The sequence below is a fragment of the Podarcis erhardii genome (genome assembly GCF_964252035.2).
Source record: "Podarcis erhardii genome assembly, chromosome: 10".
Taxonomy (NCBI): Eukaryota; Metazoa; Chordata; class Lepidosauria; order Squamata; family Lacertidae; genus Podarcis; species Podarcis erhardii.
Window position 1 is genome coordinate 4,840,132 of NC_138500.1, and position 25,908 is coordinate 4,866,039.

Consider the following 25,908-nt stretch of genomic DNA (forward strand, 5'->3'; position numbering starts at 1 on the left):
CTCCGAATCGGGCCCCGTGAGGCAAAGGATCGGGCCCCTCTCTCTGCCGCGGGCTGATCTCTCTGCAAAAGAGGGTGGGCATGACAAAGGCATCTTGGCAGCAGCTGTGTCCAGGGATTCCTGAATGGCCGAGCTCAGGGGTAACGTGGGAGGGGGGAAATCTATTAATATCGTGCCGAGTCGGGGGGGGGGGGCGGACGCAGGCAAAGGCCAGGATTTCTCCTCCTCTCCCCTGCAGGGCCAGCAGCCTCATGAGTCGCAGTCTTTTCCCAGGACCCATCTGGGGTTGTCTGTCGCTCCACCATATCTGCAAAATGCGGGGGTGGGGGGCGGGGGGAGCTTGTCCTAAAACAAGAGAAATAAGCAAAGAAGATAAAGACAAAAACCAAAAATAATGGAAATGTTTAAATGGTTATTTATGTAGACAAGGATTAAGTGTAAGGAGTTGTTTGTGTTTATGAAAGATTGAGAAAACATCTTGATTAGAATATTTGTATGAGGTTGCATGGGGAAAATACGGAATAAGAGATACAATTTTGCTTAAAACGTATATAGGAAGTGCAGTGTAAGCGATGGAAATCAATCCATTAAATTCCATTGTTGAGATATTTGTAGAATAAATTTGGAAGAAATTCTTCCAATTTTTCTTCTTATTTTTCCTTTTTCTTTTCTTCCTTTTTTCTTTTTTGTGCTTTTTTATATATGTGTGCTTATCTAAAATATATATGTATGTATTTGCAGCATTTTGCTTGTATTTTGTAATAATTATGTTAAATAAAATTTAATAAAAACTAAAAAAAAAGAAATAAGCAAAGAAGAAAAAATGGGCACAAGCAAAGCGGTTTGTGAGGTCCACGGTCTTTTGGTGGTGCCGGGAGAATGAGGAGGGCCAGAATTTATATGGTTTCGGGCAGTGACGTAGCGTGGGTTGCTGGTGCCCGGGGCAGGGCAAGTGTTGCTCCGCCCTGGTGGACTGGGCAGCCAGAGTAGAGGCACATCCCAGGGTGGAGCAAATGCAGAACTTGCACAGAGGGTGAATGCAGAATGCAGAATGCAGAATGCAGCCGCAGCGCTTGCAACATGCACCAAGATGCGCAACCTGTCGCCTGGAGGAGACGGCGCAGGCAGAGGGTGCTGTTCAAGGGCCAATAGCAAAGGGGAGGCTCCACCGGGTGGCGGTGGCAAGGTGCGAGGGGGGCACGCTGGAGGGCACATGCCCTGGGAGAGCTCAGGGCTGCTGTCCTAGGCTCTGTAGTTTAGACCACAGCGCCACCTGCGTCCCTGAAGGAAGTATTAGGGTATATAAATATCATGGTGGGAAAAGCGCTAATAATTATACCGAATATATGGGTCCTGGCAATCGGTCAACGTAAATGCATTTTCCATGTCCTGACATATACAAAAAGACTAATACTGAAACACTGGAAGGAGAAATATGGTTTCCCTTCGATAAATTGATAAATGACATAACAATGGACAGCATGACTATGCCGCTTCTGGCGAACCAGAGCAGCGCACGGAAACACCGTTTACCTTCCCGCCAGAGCGGTGCCTATTTATCTATTTGCACTTTGACGTGCTTTCGAACTGCTAGGTTGGCAGGAGCAGGGACCGAGCAACGGGAGCTCACCCCGTCGCGGGGATTCGAACCGCCAACCTTCTGATCGGCAAGTCCTAGGCTCTGTGGTTTAACCCACAGCACCACCCGCATCCCTCGCAAGCCCCCTAAAACTCGCCCCTTCTTTTCCCTCCTCCTCTCCACCCCAAATACACACACACACATTTCATTCTCTGGCCAGGGTGATGGGCTGGCCAGAGGCCACGCTCCTCGCTCAATATAGCCGATGAGGTTCTGTCCCAGAGCACCTGGCCTCAAAAAGGGACTTGTGAGTAAGACACAGCACATGCGGGGCCCCCAAGAACAGTTTGTGCTCCAGACGCTCTGAAGCAGGTCATGCGCTGGAGAGAAGCAGCGGCCCCTTCGCCTCTTGTGAGGGGGAGACTGAGGAATAGGCTGGGAGGTGGGTGAGCGTTCTGAGCCACAGCCGTCCCAGCGGGCACTTCTGGCGGGTACCCATCTCATTTCCCCGGCCACCTGGGGCAGCAATTATAGACCTGTGACTCACGTGGACCTTTTGGAGCCTGCTGGCTCATTTGAGACCCAGACACATCGCTTCTCTGCCGCCCCTCAAAAGCCCCAGGGCTTTTTATTTCATGCTGCCCAAGCAAGGTCTGGTCAAGTGTGATCCCCAAAAGCGAGAAATCATCGTTAATGCCCGCAATGTGTAAGAATATAAGGAGAGCCAATAATAAATTCAAAACATACACTCAACATCAAAAAAAACTCAACATCAGAAAAACGAAGATCATGGCCACTGGTCCCATCACCTCCTGGCAAATAGAAGGGGAAGAAATGGAGGCAGTGAGAGATTTGACTTCCTTGGGCTCCATGATCGCTGCAGATGGTGACAGCAGTCACGAAATTAAAAGACGCCTGCTTCTAGACAGCATCTTAAAAAGCAGAGACATCACCTTGCCAACAAAGGTCCGTATAGTTCAAGCTATGGTTTTCCCAGTAGTGATGTATGGAAGTGAGAGCTGGACCATAAGGAAGGCTGATTGCCGAAGAATGGATGCTTTTGAATTCTGGTGCTGGAGGAGACTCTTGAGAGTCCCATGGGCTGCAAGAAGATCAAACCTCTCCATTCTGAAGGAAATCAGCCCTGAGTGCTCCCTGGAAGGACGGATCCTGAAGCTGAGGCTCCAAGACTTTGGCCACCTCGTGAGAAGAGAAGACTCCCTGGAAAAGACCTTGCATTGGGTAGACCAGGAGTCAGCAAACCTTTTTCAGCAGGGGGCCGGTGCACTGTGCCTCAGACCTTGTGGGGGGCCGGACTATATTCTGAAGATAAAAATAAAAACGAATTCCTATGCCCCACAAATAACCCAGAGATGCATTTTAAATAAAAGCACACATTCTACTCATGTAAAAACACACTGATTCCTGAACCGTCTGCGGGCCAGATTGAGAAGGCAATTGGGCCGCATCCGGCCCCCGGGCCTTAGTTTGCCTAACCATGTTCTAGACCTTTCTATGCCTATGGCACTGTTTTAAGTTTTTTGATCGGACAACTCTTTGCTGGGTTTTTTAGTGGATTGCTTATACAGTGGTACCTCGGGTTACATACGCTTCAGGTTACAGACTCCACTAGCCCAGAAATAGTACCTTGGGTTAAGAACTTTGCTTCAGGATGAGAACAGAAATCGTGCGGCGGCAGCAGGAGCCCCATTAGCTAAAGTGGTGCTTCAGGTTAAGAACAGACCTCCAGAACGAATTAAGTTCTTATCCCGAGGTACCACTGTACTGATACCCCACCTACTCCAAGGAGCTCAAGGTGACATTTGTGGCTCTTCCTCGCTCCTCACTGAACCCTTCCCCAACAACAACAACAACCCTACGAGGTAGGTTAGGCTGAGTGATGTAGTGGCTGGTCACTCAGCATAGCTGTCAACCTTTCCCTTTTCTTGCGAGGAATCCTATTCGGAATAAGGGAATTTCCCTTTAAAAAAGGAAAAGGTTGACAGCTATGTCACTCACTGAGCTTCATGGCTGATTTGGGAGATTTGAACCCTGGTCCGAATCGCTTCACCCGTCCCCACATCCCATCACTTTCCGCCTTGATCAGAAAACACCTCCTATCCCGAAAGCTCTCCAAATGCACTCGCCTCGTCACCCCACTTTTGCAGCTCTCCTGGGGTGCCTTCCTGCCTGCCTGTTGGGCCAACTGCCCACCCACTCGCCTTACCCCAGCTCCAACTCCCCCCTTCCACACCCTCCGTTGCCAAGAGCCCAGTTTGTTGTCATACTGTAGTTATGGCGCACCTTCCGGCAGCCATGCGAACTGCAGCGTGACAACGCTCTTACGTTTTTGTTATATCGTGCAGTTTTTAGAATCCGCTTCATAGCAGAATTGCAAGTAGAGAGGTCCAATTGGAGCGCTCGCAGGCCAGTGATTCCCAGTTGTCGGTGTTCGTACTACATTTTTTTAGATTTGCCTTGAGGCAGTCTTTAAACCTCTTTTGTTGACCACCAGCATTACGCTTTCAAATTTTAAGTTCGGAATAGAGTAGATGCTTTGGAAGATTATCAACAGGCATCCGCACAACATGACCAGTCCAACAAAGTTGCTGTTTAAGAATCATTGCTTCAACATTGGTGATCTTTGCTTCTTCCAATACACTGATATTAGTTCGCCTGTTTTCCCAAGTGATGTGTAAAATTTTTCGGAGACACCGTTGATGGAATCTTTCAAGGAGTTGGAGATTGTGTTTATAAGTGGTCCATGTAAGCCTAAACCCTGCTTTCGGGGATCACACTGTGCTTTGTGTCTTTATTCTTTTAGGAGGGAAAATATTGGAACACCGTTCAATGTGGACAAGCCAGATTGAATTGCGTATTGTCTTAAGAAACTCAGACGAGTTTGCAACTAATTTTCTGCTGTGTAAAGGGGAACGGACTTTGCTAAGTAAAGGAACTTGCTAGCGCAAGTCGGGAAGGATATTAATAAACAATATATCCTCTCCTGGGCCGTGGGTGGAGCTGTGGGTTAAACCACAGAGCCTAGGGCTTGCCGATCAGAAGGTCAGCGGTTTGAATCTCTGCGACGGGGTGAGCTCCTGTTGCTCGGTCCCTGCTCCTGCCAACCTAGCAGTTCGAAAGCACATCAAAGTGCAAGTAGATAAATAGGTACCGCTCCGGCAGGAAGGTAAACGGCGTTTCCGTGCGCTGCTCTGGTTCGCCAGAAGCGGCTTAGTCATGCTGGCCACATGACCTGGAAGCTGTACGCCGGCTCCCTCGGCCAGTAAAGCGAGATGAGCGCCGCAACCCCAGAAACAGCCACAACTGGTCAGGGGTCCCTTTACCTTTATATCTTTTCCTGCCACCCTGAACATTCCCACACTGCCTTCACACGGAATAACGCAACCAGGACAGAACAGAGCCAAGCCTCATGTATTTAGAAATGTCTTTTTTTCCCCATTTCCTTTTTTTTTTACTGAGTTACAACATAGAACAAAGACGAAAGAGAAAGATCTGCAGACGGTCTCCAGCGGCTTTTCGGGGGTGGCCCCTTTCTCGGACGGAAGTCGGGAGCAGAGCTCGACGAACGAGATGCGGAAGAGGTGAGGAGGGGGCGACGGACCGTGCGGTGACGGAGGACGGGTGCCCACGAAACATGCAGGGCAAGGATTTGGCGCCCCGGATCCCGGAAGGCTGTGCTACAGTCCACATGCCGTGGCTCCCCCACCCGTTGCTACCTGGGTGGGGCCTCGATTGCTGGAAGCGCTGTCGGACGAGGACAGTCCCGGGGGAACCAAACAGGCCTTAAGGGACCTTTCTGCATCCTAGTGGTCCCCGAACCATCATACCTGCGTCAAAAGTGCAAAGAGGGACACACACACACACACACACACACACACACATATAAACACACACAAACTCTGTGAGCATTCCTAGGGCCAGGAGGAAACGGTGCGCAGCTGTGGGATGAGACCACGATGGAGAAAGAGGAGGGGGGACAGAGCTAGGGGTGGAATGCATAGATTCAGGATCCGGCCTGGGCTGGGGATAAGCGAGAAAGGTTATCACTGATGGAGTGGAGGACGAAAGAAATTCACAGGTCGATCCGTTCTGCTCCGGGCCCCTCCGGAAGTCGCTTCCCATTCACAGTGTGTCGAAACAGACTTTAAATATTGCCTAGAGGAAATTGCCCCCCTCCCAGCTCCCCACACCTCTTCATCCTGACCCTGGTTGCAAACTTTTCCTGCTGGGAAAGTGCATCAGGTCCCTTCCGGTTATTGCAGAGGTCGGCCACCCAGAGGGCAGGTATTGCTCTCGGTTGCTCCCTTGGACTGGCAAATAAGAGCTGGGGGGGGGGTAAAAGAGGGGAGAGGTACCATGGGGTCCCCAGGTCCTGCTTTTTCCAGGGGGGGCCACCAGGAGGTGAGACGGACTCAAAATCGCCATCTCTCTTCCCTCCCAGCCAACGCCTGGGCTCCTCCAGGTTGGGACCACTGATGGGGAGACCGAGGACTGCACCCCAGAGGTCCCTGGCGGCAGGGGAGGGGGCAGGGCAGGTGGGAAGCTGGAAGCCCAGTTGCAAGACCCCCCCCCTCCAAAAAACCCCCGCCTTGGCTCATCCTCAGCAGAAGCAGGGAAGGGAGGGGAATGGATAACTGATGATGGGTGAAGGTTCGCTTGGCGCGGCTGATGGCGAGACCGGCCTTCCGAGCAGCGGTTGGGTTAATGGGGGGCGGTGTGGGGGGGGACAGGTGCTCAGTCCTCACAGAGTTGGGGTGGGGAGGGGTACGTGGCACAAGGGGCCCCCTCTTCGAGGGGCGGGTGTCCAGGTGTGCAGGCTCCTTAGGGCCGCGTCCAGCTGCTGGTGTATTTCTTTACGCAGGGGTAGAGGAGGAGGCCCCCGGCAAGGACGGCGAAGAGAGCGAGGGGCTTCATCCCTCCAGCTGGGACCTGCAGGGGAGGAGGAGAAGGAGAAAGGGGGGTCAGCGGCGGAGCCTTAAAACCCACCCGCCTTGCTCCAACCCCACTCCATGCACTAGTTTTAATTGAACCACACGGACATCCGCAGGCGTGCATCGCAACCCGCGCTTTCGGCACGCGGTGGGGTTGGGGGGCTCGTGTTTGAATCCCGCTTGCTGGATCACCACCAGACATCTGGTCGGCTGCCGTGAGAACAGGGTGCTGGACTAAAGGGCCATTGGATTGATCCTGTAGCCTTTTACGTTCTTATGAAGGTGATTCCTAGGAAGGCTGGTAGCTCAGCCATTTATCTATCATCTATCTATCTATCTATCTATCTATCTATCTATCTATTTCTGAGCTGGTAGCTCAGCCAGCCATCTATCTATCTATCTATCTATCTATCTATCTATCTATCTATCTATCTATCTCTATCTATTTATTTATTTCTGATCTGGTAGCTCAGTCATTCATTTATCTATCTATCTATCTATCTATCTATCTATCTATCTAGGGACGTGGGTGGCGCTGTGGGTTAAACCACAGAGCCTAGGACTTGCCGATCAGAAGGTCAGCAGTTCGAAACCCCGCGACGGGATGAGCTCCCGTTGCTCGGTCCCTGCTACTGCCAACCTAGCAGTTCGAAAGCACATCACAGTGCAAGTAGATAAATAGGTACCACTCCCGCGGGAAGGTAAATGGCGTTTCCTTGCACTGCTCTGGTTCGCCAGAAGCGGCTTAGTCATGCTGGCCACATGACCCAGAAGCTGTACGCCGGCTCCCTCGGCCAATAAAGCAAGATGAACCCCGCAACCCCAGAGTCGTCCGCAACTGGACCTAACGGTCAGGGGGTCCCTTTCCCCTTTACATATTTATTTATTTCTGAGCTGGTAGCTCAGTCATTTATTTATTTATTTATCTATTTATTTCTGAGCTGGTAGCTCAGTCATTTATTTATTTATTTATCTATTTATTTCTGAGCTGGTAGCTCAGACATTTATCTATCTATCTATCTATTTATTTCTGAGCTGGTAGGTCAGTTATTTATTTATTTAGTAAATGTATTAGTCACCCTATTTTTTTTATTTTTTTTGCCAGGGCAACTCAAAGCGACTTACAAAAAGAAAAGATCAAAAAGACATGCATTAAAACCAGGTGGGAGAAATACAGTGGTGCCTCGCAAGACGAAAATAATCCATTCCGCGAGTCTCTTCGTCTAGCGGTTTTTTCGTCTTGCGAAGCAAGCCCATTGACGGCTTAGCGGATTAGCGCTATTAGCGGTTTAGCGGCTTTTATCGGCTTATCGGCCCCCCAGCGGATAAGCGGATAAGCGGCTTAGAAAAAGGGGGGGGGAGGAAAAAAACCCCGCAGGAACTCGCAAGACATTTTTGTCTTGCAAAGCAAGCCCATAGGAAATTCGTTTTGCGAAGCACCTCCAAAACGGAAAACTCTTTCGTCTAGCGAGTTTTCCGTCTTGCGAGGCGTTCGTCTTGCGGGGCACCACTGTACGTTAAAACACCCTCCCTTATTCTGGAAAGCCATCAGTAGTTACAAGCTGGTATAGCTCAGTCGGTAGCTATGCCAGGGTTGTGGATTCGAGACCCGCATTGGGTAAAAGATTCCTGCATTGCAGGGGGTTGAACTAGATGACCCTCGTTGGACCCAACTCTATGATTCTGTCAAAAGCCAGAGAAAGGCCTGGTTGAATGTTTTTGACTGCTGGGAGCTGCCCAGAGTGGCTGGGGAAACCCAGTCAGATGGACGGCATATAAATAAATACAGTGGTACCTCGGGTTACATACACTTCAGGTTACAGACTCCGCTAACCCAGAAATCGTGCTTCAGGTTAAGAACTTTGCTTCAGGATGAGAACAGAAATCGTGCTCTGGCAGCGCGGTGGCAGCAGGAGGCCCCATTAGCTAAAGTGGTGCTTCAGGTTAAGAACAGTTTCAGGTTAAGAACGGACCTCCGGAACGAATTAAGTACTTAACCTGAGGTACCACGGTAAAGTGTTGTTGTTAATTGAATTTATATACCACCCTATATCTGGGGGGTGAGTGGGTCTCAGGGCGGTTCACAGAATAAAATCAAGATATTAAACCACAAAATACTAATAAAAATAAAAACAGCAACCCAATACGCCCCCCCAAAAAATATATATTTTAAAAGGGCATAGGATGTAAATTGAATCAACCAAATGAGGGATGTTTTCGCCTAGTTAATATTATTATTATTGCCGTCATTATGCCTAAATGAAGGTGCCAGGGGAGCCTCTCCTGGGGAGAGCATTCCACAAACGGAGCCACTGAAGAAAAGGCCCTGTTAGAATCACAGAATCGTAGCGTTGGAAGGGACAGTGAGGATAATCCAGTCCAACACCAAGCACTGCAGGACTATGCAGCTGCCCCATACGGGAATCGAACCTGCAACCTTGGCGTGATCAGAACCACGCTCTAACCAACTGAGCCATCTTGTGTTGCCACCCTCTGGGCCTCTCGTGATGGAGGCAGGTGAAGATGAGCCTCAGAGGGCGATCTCAGGGTCCAGGTCACTTCATATGGTTGGAGGCAGTCCTTGAGGCATTGCGGTCCTGAGCAGTTTAAGGTTTATAGGTCAAAAGCAGCACTTTTGAGCTGGGAAAGTAATTGGCATTATATGCTCAAACAGGTGAGCAACCTGGCTGCTGGGTTTTACAAAGGGAGGTTGTAGGGAGCGCCTCTTAACCCTTCCAGGTGTTTCTGCCCTAGAGCCAGGGCCGGATTACGGTTTGATAAGGCCCTAAGCTCCTGAAGGTAATGGGGCCCTTTCTATGTCCAGCTGCCCTTTGTCAACAACAAATGGTTGCAGTTTTTTGTGTTGAATATATGCTAGATTGTAATTTATAGACCTAATAGGTATCTAAAGCCATTTGCACATAACAAAATATGTATTTTATCAAAGTAATATTTTGGGACACTGTGGTCTAAACCACAGAGCCTCTTAGGCTTGCTGATCGGAAGGTCGGCGGTTCGAATCCCCATGACGGGGTGAGCTCCTGTTGCTCGGTCCCTGCTCCTGCCCACCTAGCAGTTCAAAAGCACGTCAAAGTGCAAGTAGATAAATAGGTACTGCTCTGGCAGGAAGGTAAACGGCGTTTCCGTGTGCTGCTCTGGTTCGCCAGAAGCGACTTAGTCATGCTGGCCATATGACCTGGAAGCTGTACGCCGGCTCCCTCGGCCAATAAAGCGAGATGAGTGCCGCAACCTCAGAATTGGCCATGACTGGACCTAATGGTCAGGGGTCCCTTTACCTTTACCTAACCTCTTTTGGAGTAGGTTTGTGGGTTTGGCAGAAGGAGACTGGATCTGCCCACTGCCTAGAGCTCCCATCAGCCCCAGCAGGAAAACCTCTGGAAAGGCGTCCCTAACCCAAAGTCTATTTTTTAAAAAATAGGAATTGGTTGGTTCCTGCTCTGCCTCACTGGAGGAGGAAATGCAAGCATGGGGAGATGATTTGTTGTGAAGGGGGAACAGGGTGTGTGGCAGGCGATGGGTTGGGGAAGGAGGCGAGGGGGGGTGCAGGGCAGGTGCATGGGTGTGACTGCAAGGGGGGGGGAACGACAACGACAAAGCAACCAAATGTTGGGGACGGGGAATGTGTGTCCTTGCTTCATGCAGGAGCCAAGCGCAGCCTAGCAGACCAAGCAGATGATACCAGTACCTGATTCGGGGCGTTAGGAAGACATCTCAGCCCGCCAGCACCAAAGCAGGGCTACTATGATAACCAGTCCTATGAGAGGGAGGGAGATGATGGCGGGAGGCTCGGGTGCGTGGGGGACCTGTGGGGTTCCGGGGGGCGGTGTGGGGAGGGAGAGCGTGGGATGGAGGGCGGAGGGGACGCCACAAACACCACAGAGGGGAGATGAGCCGAGGCAGGGGACGAGAGAAAGAGAGAGAGGAGAGAGAGAGAAAGAAAGAAGTTAGGCCACAGGGTGTCTCGGCTGCCCCTGTGGGACAGGGGTCTGAAATTTCGGGCCCGGATCCTGCTTCAGAGCAGCCTGCGTGCCATGACTCTGCACCCAAAAATTTGGGGGTCTGGGAAGGAGCTGGCTACACAGAATTCCTACCACCCACCGAGAAAGGGGAATGCTCAGAATTACGATTGTGCTGGAATTGCAGTCAGTGTGTGTGTGCGTGTGTGTGTTTTAAAAAAGCAACCACACGAGACGTTGTGCAGGAATTGCTGTGTCTCTCGAACCCTGTTGTCTGGCGTTTGTGGGCACAGCACCCCCACAAGTGCCCCGGCGACTGATCCCCACGTGGTATCTGGCACTGCTATACGTGCCGTGTGATACCTGTTCCGCATTTGTAAGAAATCAATCTTTCTGAATGTCAAAGTGCAACATAAATGTATGAAATGTGAGAAGTTGTGATAAATATGAAAATTGTCAGATAGGCTGATGGAAGTCAAAAAGAATGTATAAGTTAAATTGGATGTTAAATTATAAATGAATTGGTTTATTGGAAATTTGAATAAAAATTAATTAAAAAAAAAAAAGGAATCAATCTTTCTGTGCGACGCCACCTACACTTTCGAACTCCCAGCCCAATGACATCAGGCAGTTGCCTTCCCTGTGTATTTCTCAGCGCCTGCTAAAAACATTTCTGTTTGGTCAAGCCTACCCAGACGCGGGTGGCGCTGTGGGTTAAACTACAGAGCCTAGGGCTTGCCGATCAGAAGGTCGGCGGTTTGAATCTCTGCGACGGGGTGAGCTCCTGTTGCTCGGTCCCTGCTCCTGCCAACCTAGCAGTTCGAAAGCACATCAAAGTGCAAGTAGATAAATAGGTACCGCTCCGGCAGGAAGGTAAACGGTGTTTCCGTGCTCTGCTCTGGACCGCCAGAAGCAGCTTAGTCATGCTGGCCACATGACCCGGAGGCTAGACTCCGGCTCCCTCGGCCAATAAAGCGAGATGAGTGCCGCAACCCCAGAGTCGGCCGCGACTGGACCTAATGGTCAGGGGTCCCTTTACCTTTACCCAAACATGCAGAACGCGGATGTGCGATTTAACCTGCCTTCAATTTCTTCCTGGTTTTACCTTTTGAACATTTCAAAGAATTGCTGTTACCGCTAATTTTATTTTCCCCTTCTCTTTGTAAACCGCATTGAGGTATGTCTCTCCTCACCCCCACCCCCAATCAAACGGTGCATAAATTTATTTAGGAAATAAACAAATAAAACGATTAATATGTCCCTGTGAAGACATTGAGGCGGCTGGTTGTTAAAAGCCTATCTGGAGAGGACAGCTGCATTTCGGAAATGTTTTGCGCCCAAATTCAAACTTGAAGCAAATTTCCCGTTATTATCTGATTCATGCTGCACTTGTGGTGTTCATGCTATTGCTGTTTGTTGCTTGTAAGCCGCTTTGGGATTCGTTTGAACGGAAAGAGGCATAGAAATGAAATCAGTCAATCAATCAATTAGTCAATCACCCCTACTTAAGGGAAAAGGTTGCTCCAGCCCGCAGCTCCCCACTGGACCGAGCAGAGCAACCTGCGACACACACACACACACACACAGACGCCCAAACACCTCTGAGGATTTACCCGTCCTCCGATGGGGATGGTGCCGTTAAGTCTCTCAATCTCTTCCTTGCACATCCGCAATTCCTCGTGCAGCTGCTCCCGTTCATTCTGGCTGAGCCAACACTTACTCTCCATCTCTCGCAGGATGTCCTGGGTTTGGTCGTGCTGCCAGAGAAGAAGGAAGAGCAGAGCATCAGCGGACAAGCCGGGCATCCCTTCGGGTATCTTTCCAAGGCATGGGGCCTTAGTGGGATCCAGGAGCAGCTGGTGGGACTGGATAGGGCAGGAGGCGCGGAGGCCAACAGCAGGTGGCGCCAGAGCCACTGGCTGGGCACAATGTGGTGGTCAGGTGGGATTGCTATGAGGAATTATGAAAAATGGAGCAAGCCGTTGTGTCAGCGATGAAAGCATTGCTTGAGTGGGATTGAATCATTGACAATAATTTCTGATCAAATCCCACAAGCCTCTGCTTCTCTGCCCCATTTTCTCTACTGCCCATTTTCTCTGCCTGACAGGCAAGTATAAGCATTCTAAAACACAGACCAATTGCTTCACCGGGCATCCTCAGTACATAAGATAAGGAGGTAGCCTTGATCAGTGGCGTAGCGTGGGGGGTGCAGGGGGGGGCAGGCCGCACCAGGCGCAACATCTGGGGGGGCGCTCGCCACCTCCAGAGTCGCTGAAGAGCCTCGGGCGCAGGCTGTAGCAGAGCCCCATGTCTCGCGGAACCGACAAGCTGTGCGCGCGTCCAGGCTGCGGAGGGCGTGCCAGGCAGCCCCTCCTCACAGCCCTGCTGCTGCTGCTGCAGCTGCTGGGCCATGTTGCATTTTCCTCGCCTCTCTGCCCTCCTCCTCCTCCGGGCAAGCGGCGTCGTTTGGGCAGCAGCGCCAGCGGCAACTCGCCTCAGATCACCTGACACGGACCCGCCGCCGCCGCCGTGGCTACCTTACCGTAAATACCCCAGCCCAGGCAGCAGCAAGAAGAAGCTGGCAGCGGCGGCAGGTTAGGGGTTAGGGGCGCAAATTACTTGCCTTGCCCCGGGTGCTGACAACCCACGCTACGGCGCTGGCCTTGATGTAGATTTTGCTGCACCCACACCCCTTCTCAGCCGCCACTTAGGCCCCAAATATCTTGAGTCGTGGTGGTGTAGTGGTCAGGTGGGATTGCTATGAGGAATTATGAAATATGGAGCAAGCCATTGCGTCTGCAATGAACGCATTGCGTTGACTGGGCTTGATTCATTGACAATAATTTCTGATCAAATCCCACAAGCCTCTGCACCTCTGCCATTTGCTTTCTCTACGCCTGACAGGCACCTATAAGCATTCTAAATACACAGGCCAATTGTTCATCAGGCATCCTCAGTACATAAAGATAGTAGGTTACATTGATGTAGTTTGTTAATCTTTAGGTAGATCTTAAGGACCAGGAACAGAGTTCACAAGGAGATGGTAAATACTAACTTTTATTTTATTTCCTTGCCTGTCCTTTCCTTTCCTGTTTATGACCTTCAGGGTTTGCTAAATGCATTCCTCCTTGATTCCTGTTTTATTTAGCCTGAACATGTACGCATGCTCAGATTAGTTCTTTGTAGTTAAAAGGATTTCTCTGATCTAACTTTGTCCCATGTGGTTTTTTCGAAATGCTCAGGGGAAATATGATTGCTTCTTACAAGTGCTTGTTAAAAGTTCTTTTGTTAATAAAAGGGACCTGGGCCAGGATGTGACAGATTATTATTGGCACTTCCTCCCACAGTCTTGCTGGCCAAGCCTCGTGTGTATTTTATTAATCAGGGTCCAATCCTTCCTTTGCCTTTGGAACGCAACAGCACTGCCAATTGATTCTAGTTTCGTTCCCATCCTCTTCCCCTTTGCTAAGTTTAGCAGGCAGAAGTCCTGGAGTGAAGAAGGAGGGGAAATCTGACAGGCAGGGCTACCCCCCTGGATTGGTGGTCAAAAATAAGGCAGACAGGTCAGGGCCAGACTAAGGTTGGTGGGGCAGTTCCCCATACAGGACCAGGCTCTGCAGATGCAACCCCTCAGATTCAGGTAGTGCAGTTACCGTAGTGGGGAGGAAGGGGCCTTGTGTGATGCAGCAGCAAAAAAAGCTAACACTATTCTAGGCTTTATCAATAGAAGTTTAGTGTCCGGATCAAGGGAAGTCATAGTCCCGCTCTATTCTGCCTTGGTCAGACCACACCTGGGATACTGTGTCCAGACCACAATTTAAGAAGGGTGTTGACAAGCGGGAAGGTGTGCAGAGGAGGGCAGCCAAGATGATCAAGGATCTGGAAACTAAGCCTGATGAGGAACCATTGAAGGAGCTGGGTATGTTTAGCCTGGAAAAGAGGAGACCAAGAGGAGATATGAGAGCCATCTTCAAATATCTCATGGAAGAGGGAACAAGCTTGTTTTCTCCTGCTCCGGAGGGTAGGAGTCGAATCCGTGGCTTCCAAGTTACAAGAAAGGAGACTGATGGCAGTAAGGAAAGTGATGGGAGAGCACACTGGACAGTGTGGACTGGCCCTTGCTTTGACATCACATCATCTAGCTTCCCCAGAATGAGTGCCCATTAAATAGCCAACCGTGGTCTAATCTCCCTGCAAGCGATCCGGTTTGCAGGTCACCCTAAGAGCAGCCCGTGCTTCTCCAAAGAAGAAGAAGAAGAAGAGAAGAAGAGTTTGGATTTGATATCCCGCCTTTCACTCCCTTTAAGGAGTCTCAAAGCGGCTAACATTCTCCTTTCCCTTCCTCCCCCACAACAAACACTCTGTGAGGTGAGTGGGGCTGAGAGACTTCACAGAAGTGTGACTGGCCCAAGGTCACCCAGCAGCTGCATGTGGAGGAGCGGAGACGCGAACCCGGTTCCCCAGATTAGGAGACTACCGCTCTTAACCACTACACCACACTGGCTCCCAAAGAAGATTCATATTAATAAATGTATACAATATTGTAACACCAGTCTGCGGCTGGACTGGATTTGGAAGCTGGCGGGTGAAAACTTAATACTTGGCTACCAAGCCCAAGCAGTCACGAAATTAAAAGACGCTTGCTTCTTGGGAGAAAAGCAATGAGAAACCTAGACAGCAGCCTAAAAAGCAGATACATCACCTTGCCAACAAAGGTCCATATAGTTCAAGCTATGGTTTTCCCAGTAGTGATGTAGGGAAGTGAGAGGTGGACCATAAAGAAGACTGATCGCCGAAGAATGGATGCTTTTGAATTCTGGTGCTGGAGGAGACTCTTGAGAGTCCCATGGACTGCAAGAAGATCCAACCTCTCCATTCTGGAGGAAATCAGCCCTGAGTGCTCACTGGAAGGACAGATCCTGAAGCTGAGGCTCCAAGACTTTGGCCACCTCATGAGAAGAGAAGACTCCCTGGAAAAGACCCTGATGTTGGGGAAGATGGAGGGCGCAAGGAGAAGGGGACGACAGAGGATGGGATGGTGGGACAGTGTTCTGGAAGCTACCAGCATGAGTTTGACCAAACTGCGGGAGGCAGTGGAAGACAGGGGTGCCTGGCGTGCTCTGGTCCAGGGAGTCACGAAGAGGCAGACACGACTAAACGACTAAACAACAACAACAACCAAGCCCAGACTCCTGCAGTTTGCATGCATATTTTACTGGACGCTTTAAAACCACCCTGTAAGGAAGGACACTGTACTGCTAACGCAGAGCTGAAGCACATGGATTTCCCACCAAACTCCTGATCAGCACCTGTTCCTATACATAATGCCTACCTCACTTCCGTCTTCCCTCCCTGCTCTTGCTGCCTCTCCCGCCTTCCGCTCTTCCGCTCTCCTTGCCCACTCCGGGAGGTCGAGATGGTCCTTGTCTTCCGTCCTGCGCTGGCTGTGTGGAGCTTGGTCGCTCTGCCAGGGCAAGAAGAGGGGCACAGAGGGCAAGAGGGTCAAGCTGTGCTCTCCATCCAAAAACTCTGTGCCTTGTTGTTTCTGACCTGCAGGGAGGGTTACCGGCCTTCTCTGACCAAGGGGAGCCTTCCTGAAAGTTTCCAGAAAGTGGTGTTGGGGGATGAGTGTTCAGACCCCTGGGCTCTCACTTGTGGGGTGCCTCAGGGTTCCGTCCTCTCCCCCATGCTTTCCAACATCTATACGAAGTCGCTGGGAGAGATCATCAGGGGGTTTGGGCTGGTGTTCTCCATTATGTGAATGATACCCAGCTCTTCCTCTCTTTTAAATTGGAACCAGTGAAGGTCCTGTGTGAGTGTCTGGAGGCACTTGGAGGATGGATGGCGGCTAACAGATTGAGGTTGAATTCTGGCAAGACAGAAGTACTGTTTCTGGGGGACAGGGGGCGGGTGGGTGTGGGGGATTCCCTGGTCGTGAATGGAGTAACTGTGCCCCTGAAGGAGCAGGTGTGCAGCCTGGGAGTCATTTTGGACTCATAGCTGTCCATGGAGGTGCAGGTCAGTTCTGTGTCCAGGGCAGCTGTCTGCCAGCTCCATCTGGTACGCAGGATGAGACCCTACCTGCCTGCGGACTGTCTTGCTAGAGTGGTGCATGCTCTGGTTATCTCCCGCTTGGACTACTGCAATGCGCTCTATGTGGGGCTATCTTTGAAGGTGACTCAGAAACTGCAATTAATCCAGAATGCGGCAGCTAAACTGGTGACTGGGAGCGGCCGCCGGGATCATATAACACCGGTCCTGAGAGATCTGCATTGGCTTCCGGTACGTTTCCGAGCACAATTCAAAGTGTTGGTGCTGACCTTGAAAGCCCTAAACGGCCTCGGTCCAGTATACCTGAAGGAGCGTCTCCACCCCCATCGTTCTGCCCGGACACTGAGGTCCAGCTCCGAGGGCCTTCTGGTGGTTCCCTCCCTGCGAGAAGCCAAGTTACAGGGAACCAGGCAGAGGGCCTTCTTGGTGGTGGCGCCTGCCCTGTGGAACACCCTCCCATCAGATGTCAAAGAGAAAAACAACTACCAGACGTTTACCAGACTGCCCTGTGGAACACCCTCCCTTCAGATGTGAAGGAAATAAGCAGCTATCCTATCTTTAAAAGACATCTGAAGGCAGCCCTGTTTAGGGAAGTTTTTAATATTTAATGCTGTTCTGTTTTTAACAGAAATGGGAGCCGAATGGGAGCCGCCCAGAGTGGCTGGAGAAACTCAGCCAGATGGGTGGGGTATAAATAATAAATTATTATTATTATTATTATTATTATTATTATTATTATTATTAGGCTGCAGATCCCATCAGCCCCAGGTGGCGAGGCCAGCTGGAAATATCTGAAATATCTGGAAAACCCCTGATTGGAGGAGGCAGCTTTTTCTGGCTGCCTTAAGAATGTAAAAGAGCTCTTTTTCTTCTTTAATAAATTATACATTATACACCATTAAAAAACCTCTCCCCATACCTGCGCTTGGCCCGGATCCGCCGCGTTCTCCTCCCTCCTCACCTGGTAGCGCAGGTCAGCCTCGCTCTCTGGTTTCGACAGCTTCTCCTCCTCGTCTCCCTCGCTGGCTGTGCCCGCCATCTCCACGGACTTGAAGGAGACGCTGCCGCTGGCGTGGGGTGTGGCCCGCCAATTGATGGACGGGGGGTGGTCCGTGCTCCCCTCGGAGTCCGAGTCGAGGGAGGGAGAGTCGTCCGACTTGCTCCTTGCTCTGTTTGGGGGGAAAGGACTGAGAGGGAGATACAGTGGTACCTCGGGTTACAGACGCTTCAGGTTACAGACTCCGCTAACCCAGAAATAGTACCTCAGGTTAAGAACTTTGCTTCAGAATGAGAACAGAATTCTATACATGTGGTCGGAGTGCAAAGAGATACTGGGATTCTGGGAAAATATCTATAATGAACTGAAAAAGATGTTTAGATTCTCATTTGGGGAAAAAAACAATAGAATCCTTTCTCCTAGGTATCATGTCAGAGGAAATAAAAAGAACGGTCAGACCAATATTTACCGTATTTTTCGCTCCATAAGGTGCACCGGACCATAGGGCACACCTAGTTTTTAGAGGGGGAAATCAAGAAAAAAATTCTTATTCAGCTTCTCCCAGAGCTGCTGGGGCTGCCAGGGGAAGCCTGGGTTGTCCCCCCCCCCCCCCCAGCCCCAAAGAGCAAAGAAGCCAAGACAGCGAGCGGGATCCATCCCGCTGGCTGTCTTGGCTTCCTCTTTAGCCGTGTGCAACCTCTCCAGCCGGGAGAGGCTGCGCGGGGCTAAAGAAGCCATAGCCATGTGCAGCCTCTCCTCGCCGGAGGGGCTGCGCACCGCTATCCCTGAAGCCTTCAGAGCGCAGTGCAAGTTCCCACTGCCCTCCGCAGGCTTCGGGCTCCTTTTGCTGAAGCCAGGAGAGTCTTGCTCTCCCGGTTTCAGCAAAAGGAACCTGAGCAGCAAGAATACTGATCGCAAAGTATTGGAAGACACAAGATCTACCCACCCTGGAAGAATGGCAGATGAAGGTGATGGACTATATGGAATTGGCAGAAATGACTGGCAGAATCCGAGACCAGGGAGAAGAGTTGGTGGAAGAAGATTGGAAGAAATTTAAAGACTATTTACAGAAACACTGTAAAATTATTGAATGTTAAAATGACGTTGGAATGAAATGAAGCGGTTTTAGCAATAAGGTTAAATAGGAATATGTAAAAATGGATTGATATTAGATGAAAATTCGAAGTTATAATATGTGAAGATAAAGAACTAAGAGAAAACAAAGAGGGTATGGATTTGCTGAACTAACTATTTAAATTGGAAGTGTGAGGAAGTCATGAAAATAAGTAAATGAATGGTAATATATAGAAAGAGGGATTTATTTTTAACTGTTTTTATTTTTTCTGGTTTCTGTATTTTTTGTATTTTCTTTTTACTATTTTTGTAACCTTTTTCTTATTGAAACTTTAATAAATATTATTTAAAAAAACAAAAGGAACCTGAAGCCTCCAAAATGCAGCGGGAACTCGCGCTGCGCTCCGCAGGCTATCCCTGAAGCCTGGAGAGCGAGAGGGGTTGGTGTGCACCGACCCCTCTCGCTCTCCAGGCTTCAGCAAAAGCAACGCAAAGCCTCCGGAGCGCGGAGGGAGCACTCCCTCTGCGCTTCGGAGGCTTCACGTTGCTTTCGCTGAAGCCAAGGAGCCTGCATTCGCTCCATAGGACACACACACATTTCCCCTTAATTTTTGGAGGGGAAAAAGTGCGTCCTATAGAGCGAAAAATACGGTATGTATGCAACTACGGCCGCAAGGTTATTGATTAGAAGCGCAGCAGGGCTGAGGAGGGACTTTAACTCTTTCCCACTCCCACTTTGCTCCCGGCAAAAAATCCTTGCTCTAAAGCTGATTATTTGCGGAGGCAAGAGAGTCAGCGTGGTTTAGTAGACAGCGTGCCGGGTTAGGACATGGGAGACGAGAGTTCAAATCCCCACTCGGTCATGAAGCTGTCTGGGTGGCCTCGGACTGGTCATAGTCTTTCAGCCAAACCTACCTCACAGTGTTGTTGTGCGGATCGAGCTGGGAGGGAGGAGAACAAGGCAGGCCGCCTTGAGCTCCTTGCAGGAAAGGTGGAATACAAACGCAATCCAATAAAATGTTCCGGCCCCTCGGGGTCCTGCCACAAGCCATTGGCCGCCATGCGCAATCCCGGGACATCGAGACTCACCTGTACTTCAGGGCTTCCAGTCTCTCCAGCTGGTTGACCATGATCTTGTTGCTCTCCTGCAGGATTTGGTACTCATTGGTCAGTTCCTGGTACTTAATTCTCAGCGTCCGGAGATCCTCTGCAAAGCACAGCCACCGGGATGAAAGATCATGTGCTGCAGCCGAGCAGCGCATTTCAGGAAGATTATTCCATCTGATTCAAGGTTTGGTGGGTAAGATTGCCAAAGTATTTTTTCTCCTGGATGCCCGCCCTCCTTCCACTCCCTTCTTATTTTTAAAAAGTTTTCTGCCAAGTGCGTAAAACAGAACGTATGCAAAAGTTAGGTAAAGGTAAAGGGACCCCTGACCATTAGCTCCAGTCGCGGACGACTCTGGGGTTGCGGTGCTCATCTCGCTTTACTGGCCGAGGGAGCCGGCGTACAGCTTCCGGGTCATGTGGCCAGCATGACTAAGCCGCTTCTGGCGAACCAGAGCAGCACACAGAAACACCGTTTATCTTCCTGCCGCAATGGTACCTATTTATCTACTTGCACTTTGACGTGCTTCCGAACTGCTAGGTTGGCAGGAGCAGGGACTGAGCAATGGGAGCTCACCCCGTCACAGGGATTCGAACTGCCGACCTTCTGATCGGCAAGGCCGAGGCTCTGTGGTTTAACCCAAGTTAACTGCGCGTAAACTGTGGACTTTCTGCATTGGGTACCAATTATTTCCCTGCCAGGTCCGAGACCTTTTTCTCATGGTTCCGTGGCTGTGCCTTGCAAAAATCCAATTTCCCACGCTGAATTGACGCCCGGTTAAGCAAAACCTCTCTTCGGATTTTCTGTGCATCCGACAAGATCTGAGTCAGACGGTGATGCTGAATTTTCGCAAGGCACAGCCATGGAACAACAGGGAAAGCTCGTGGTGAAAGTGAGGGTGAGCCTTAAGGGTGTTTAATTTGGAAATAAGTCATTTGCTCATTTTTTTACTTACTGGTTCTCCCCAGGAAGGAAAAAAACCAAAAACATATTAAACGGGAAGGAAATGCAGGAAACACAGTATGATGAGCACCTAGTATGATGAGTGCCGGTCGCACAATAAATGCCGCTTTGGAAACCCCCAACAATTGCTATCAGACCCAGTCAACAGGCCAATATGCTCACAACCAGTGCTGGATTTACATATAAGCTAAACAAGCTATAGACTAGGGCACCTCTCTCTTGGGGGCCCCAAAATAATTAAAGGGGAAAAAACATGGATGTACATTTCCAAAATATAAAATAAAAAACAAATAAAATAAAACCTACATACAGCAAGAGTGTTTTGTGTTGTAGGCTCCTAGGATGTAAGGAAGGGGCCCCGCCTGCTAGTCTGCTCCCTAAAATATCACTGGTTTGCTCCTTTCTATATATAGGGTAATGGGACGTGGTTGGCGCTGTGGGTTAAACCACAAAGCCTAGGAGTTACCGATCAGAAGGTTGGCGGTTCGAATCCCCACATGGGGTGAGCTCCCGTTGCTCGGTCCCTGCTCCTGCCAACCTAGCAGTTCGAAAGCACGTCGAAGTGCAAGTAGATAAACAGGTACCGCTCCGGCAGGAAGCTAAACGGCGTTTCCGTGCGCTGCTCTGGTGCGCCAGAAGTGGCTTAGTCATGCTGGCCACATGACCCGGAAGCTGTATGCCAGCTCCCTCGGCCAGTAAAGTGAGATGAGTGCCACAACCCCAGAGTTGGCCACGACTGGACCTAATGGTCAGGGGTCCCTTTACCTTTACCTTTACATTCTGCATGGACTGGTCGCATGGCCATATGTGCAAATGGCTTGAGATACCTATTAGGTCCATCAATTACCATATAGCATCTATTCAACACAAAAAACAGCAACCATTTGTTGCTGACAAAGGACAGCTGGACATAGAAAGGGCCCCGTTTCCTTCAGTAGCTTAGGGCCTCATCGAACCTCAATCTTGCCCTGCTCACAACCATGGTCCTATGCACATTCGCTTGGGGGGTCAGCCCTACTGAAGAGCGGGGCTCCACTGAAGAGGACCAGGCCACACAAGAGACCAGCTGCTTTCAAAGCGGGTTGCGATTCGGCGCTTCTGCGCAAAGTGCGATTTAGCGCTTCTACGCCTGCACAAGCGCTGAAACCCGGAAGTAACCCGTTCCGGTAGGCACCCTATATATAGAAATGAGCAAAGCAGGGATATTCTAGGGAGCAAGGGAGCAGGCGGGACCCATGACTTACATCATAGGAGTCTACACAACACAAAACACTGTTGCTGCATGTAAAGGTAAAGGTAAAGGGGACCCCTGACCATTAGGTCCAGTCGTGGACGACTCTGGGGTTGCAGCGCTCATCTCACTTTATTGGCCGAGAGAGCTGGTGTACAGCTTCCAGGTCATGTAGCTAGCATGACAAAGCCGCTTCTGGCAAACCAGAACAGTGCACGAAAATGCCGTTTACCTTCCCGCCGGAGCGGTACCTATTTATCTACTTGCACTGGTGTGCTTTCAAACTGCTAGGTTGGCAGGAGCATGGACCAAGCAACAGGAAGTCACCCTGTTTTGGGGATTCGAACCGCCGACCTTCTGATCGGCAAGCCCTAGGCTCTGTAATTTAACCCACAGCGCCACCCGTGTCCTATTCATATCTTAAATGTGCCCTTAAGACAGGATTCGCGAAGGAAAAAGACAATGGGAAGATTTCATACTTTGACCTTACAGAGAAATAATTGAGGTCAATTTGTTCAGTACTTTTTTTCTGTGGGGTTTTCAGACATGTGCTTTATATATTTATGTACGTGTTTGCTTGGTACATTTATGAACATTTATTACATATCTAAGACCTTAAAAATCTTATCACATAGTACGTCTAGGTTCGGCGCGGTGCGCGTAACCCGAGACATGACTGTACCTTGGAGCCTGGCCACCTCTTCCGAGGTGCAGGTGAGACGGTCGTCAAAGTGGGACACCACCAACATCTCTGGGGCAGGCTGGCTGTCCCCGGTGCCCGGCCGCTTCATGTTGATCTCGGCCCGCAGGGCTGTGACCTCCATGTCGTACTCGTTCCGGACCCTCTGCACACGCTCCAGCTCGGCTTTCAGGCGGCAGATCTCCTCCTGCAGCCCAGCCACCTCGTTCTCGTGCAAGGCAGCCGCCTCCTCGGCGTCCAAGCGCAGGCTGTGGATCTCCTCGTTGGCCTCCCGCAGCTCCCGCTCCAAGCGGTCCAGCTCCACATCTTTCACCTCCTGCAGCGAGTCAAACTCTTCCTTCAACGAACACATCTGAGCTGGATTCAGGGCGGGGAGAAGGAGGCAAACGGGGGAGAAGCCGGGGGCTTTCGATTAGTCACTGAGTTTGGCGCTTTGCAGCCCGGGGGCCACATTCTCTTCTGAAACTGCCATTACGGGGGCCACAGGCCCTGATATTTTTAAGGAATTTGACCAGAGCGCTCTTTGAACCCGCTCCTCCTCTTTATGACTTCCTTTTCCAGCCGCCTCTTGCCATGGTCAGGTGATGGTGGTGGAGCAGTAAGCATAATAATAATAATAATAATAATAATAATAATAATAATAATTGTACCCCATCCATCTGACTGAGTAGCCCCAGCCTCTCTGATTGGCTTCCAACATAGAGATGATAGATAGATAGATAGATAGATAGATAGATAGATAGATAGATAGATATAGATACTGTTGATGATAGATAGATAGATGATAGATAGATAGATAGATAGATAGATAGATAGATAGATAGATAGATAGATAGATAGATGATAGATATAGATATAGATATAGATGATAGATAGATAGATAGATATATAGATAGATGATATATAGATACGGTAGATAGATAGATGCTGTAGATAGATAGATAGATGATAGATAGATACTGTAGATAGATGATAGGTAGATGATAGATAGATAGATAGATAGATAGATAGATAGATACTGTAGATAGATGATAGATACAGTACATAGATAGATACTGTAGATAGATAGATAGATAGATAGATAGATAGATAGATCAGATAGATAGATAAATCAGATAGATAGATAGATAGATAGATAGATAGATAGATAGATAGATAGATGATAGATAGATAGATAGATCAGATAGATAGATAGATAGATAGATAGATAGATAGATAGATAGATAGATAGATATAGATAGATAGATAGATAGATAGATATAGATAGATAGATGATAGATAGATAGATAGATAGATAGATAGATAGATAGATGATAGATGATAGATAGATAGATAGATACTGTAGATAGATAGATGACAGATAGATAGATAGATAGATAGATACTGTAGATAGATAGATGACAGATAGATAGATAGATAGATAGATAGATAGATAGATAGATAGATGATAGATATCACTACTTGTACAGCTGAAAACACTGCCAGCATTAAGATACATTCAACAGTGTAAATCAGTTTTGATGGATGTAATAAAGGAATACTGAATAGTATAGTTTTTGTAAAATTTGCAGGGATTTATGATATGTAAAATGAACCATGGAAAGAGAAGTAGGGAAGTCACTGATATCTTAAGGGTGTAAAAATGAGTACATTGTAAAACAGAAAATTTAATTTAAAAAATTATATACAAAAAATAAAGATTAAAAAAATCACTACCAACATCTCAAGCTTCGCCTCTTCCCATCTGCACCGCCCCGGACCCAGAGATCATCCTCTGAGGCCCTTCTCTGTGTGCCTCCTCCACAAGAGGTCTGGAAGGTGGCAACACAAGAACGGGGCCTTTTCTGCGGTGGCTCCCCATCTCTGGAATGCTCTCCCCGGGAAGCCTCACCGGGCGCATTCATTACATCTTTACACACCAGGTGAAAACATTCCTCTTCAACCAGGCCTTTGGCTATTAAAACAATTGATGGCCTTTTCAATGTGTCTGCGGGGAGTTGTGTTTTAAATCATTATATTGCACATTTTCTGTTTTTATGTTGTAAAATGCCTTTCATAAATCATCATCGTCATCCGAAAGACTCATTTCTGCATATCAAAGATGCATAACCTCCAACATTTATCCGATTAAAACAGGGATGTCATATTTATTATTATTATTATTATTATTATTATTATTATTATTATTATTATTATTATTTTACTGTTCATACCCCACCCATCTGCCCCAGCCGTTCTGGGCAGATTCAAACATATGTAAAAACATAATAAAACATTAAAAATTACAAAACCTCCTTATACAAGGCTGCCTTCAGATGGCTCGGGGGTCGGATAACTCCATCCCCTCCAACATTTCTCTAATGGAAATATGGACGTCCTAAGGAAAAGCGGGACATTCCAGGATCAAATCAGAAGCCGGGATCAGTTTTGTAAATCAGGAAACAGGGACACTGTAAGCTGCCCTTTAGGTGCAAAGGCGGACAATTAATAAATATGTAATTATTATTATTATTATTATTATTATTATTATTATTTAGACATCGGCTTGATCCTCCCATAAAAAGAGTGGGTAGGGGGGCAGGCAGTGAAGAGGGAGAGAAGGCAACTTGAAAATCAAGTTATTACTAAAAGCAGAGGAGCAGAGGCAGCGGAAAGAGTTGGCAACCCTTGCCGGGGTCGGGAGGGCATTTCCACTCAGCCCCGGGTGCAGGTCAGGTGACCCCAAAACCCAGGCCCACACCTGGGGGAGGCTGGAGACTTTGGGGAGGGAGCAGGACCGGCCCCAGACCTGTCTCAAGGGGGCTGCGGGAGCCGCTCCTGGCAGTTGTGCCGCTCTGGGGCCTGGCTGCCATGGCAACGCCCCGCGTGGGCTTTCAGACCCCTTGATCTCAGGCCCAGGGGGACTCACAGCCAAGAGAAGACGAGTGTCCCAGTTCCATGGCCACAGTTTGGGGGGCCCCACGGAACCACCACACCCGGCCCCTGCGCTCGGCTCGGGGGGGCCCCTTGGGCCCTTAAAGCGGCGGCACCTCGGAACCCCCCAGGCTAGGCCAGAGCCCTGACATGGCTACTGAGCAAAGGGTGGTGGCGCAAGCCGGGCAGGATTGGTCCTGCTGTTTGTTATTTTATTATTTATTGAATTTCTATACTGCCCTTTGTTGTAAACAAAAATTGCCCTTTTCCCTAATGGGGTATCCAAGAGCCCATATAGAGTCCCTACATAGGTTCCCTATTGGTTGGAGAAGATAACAGAGGCCAGCCAGAGAAGAGATCTGCCTG

The 25,908-nt window shown here is 49.3% G+C and overlaps 1 protein-coding gene across 5 annotated transcripts in view; it reads right to left on the reverse strand.

Annotated features, from left to right (window-relative positions):
• Positions 1-4,992: 4,992 nt before the first annotated feature.
• Positions 4,993-25,908, reverse strand: part of CCDC136 (coiled-coil domain containing 136) — a 46,098-nt gene continuing 25,182 nt past the window's right edge. For 3 of the 5 annotated variants that reach the window (XM_081880023.1, XM_081880021.1, XM_081880019.1), the window contains exons 4-9: positions 22,612-22,986; positions 19,720-19,837; positions 17,521-17,746; positions 15,841-15,972; positions 12,122-12,265; positions 4,993-6,529 (exon numbers count right to left, since the gene is read on the reverse strand). In XM_081880023.1, coding sequence (XP_081736149.1) covers positions 6,422-6,529; positions 12,122-12,265; positions 15,841-15,972; positions 17,521-17,746; positions 19,720-19,837; positions 22,612-22,986 — 1,103 coding nt within the window. In that variant the 3' untranslated portion in view covers positions 4,993-6,421. Of the gene's footprint in view, positions 6,530-10,237; positions 10,356-12,121; positions 12,266-15,840; positions 15,973-17,520; positions 17,747-19,719; positions 19,838-22,611; positions 22,987-25,908 lie in introns of all 5 variants that reach the window. The other 2 variants (XM_081880020.1, XM_081880022.1) reach the window with 2 other exon arrangements.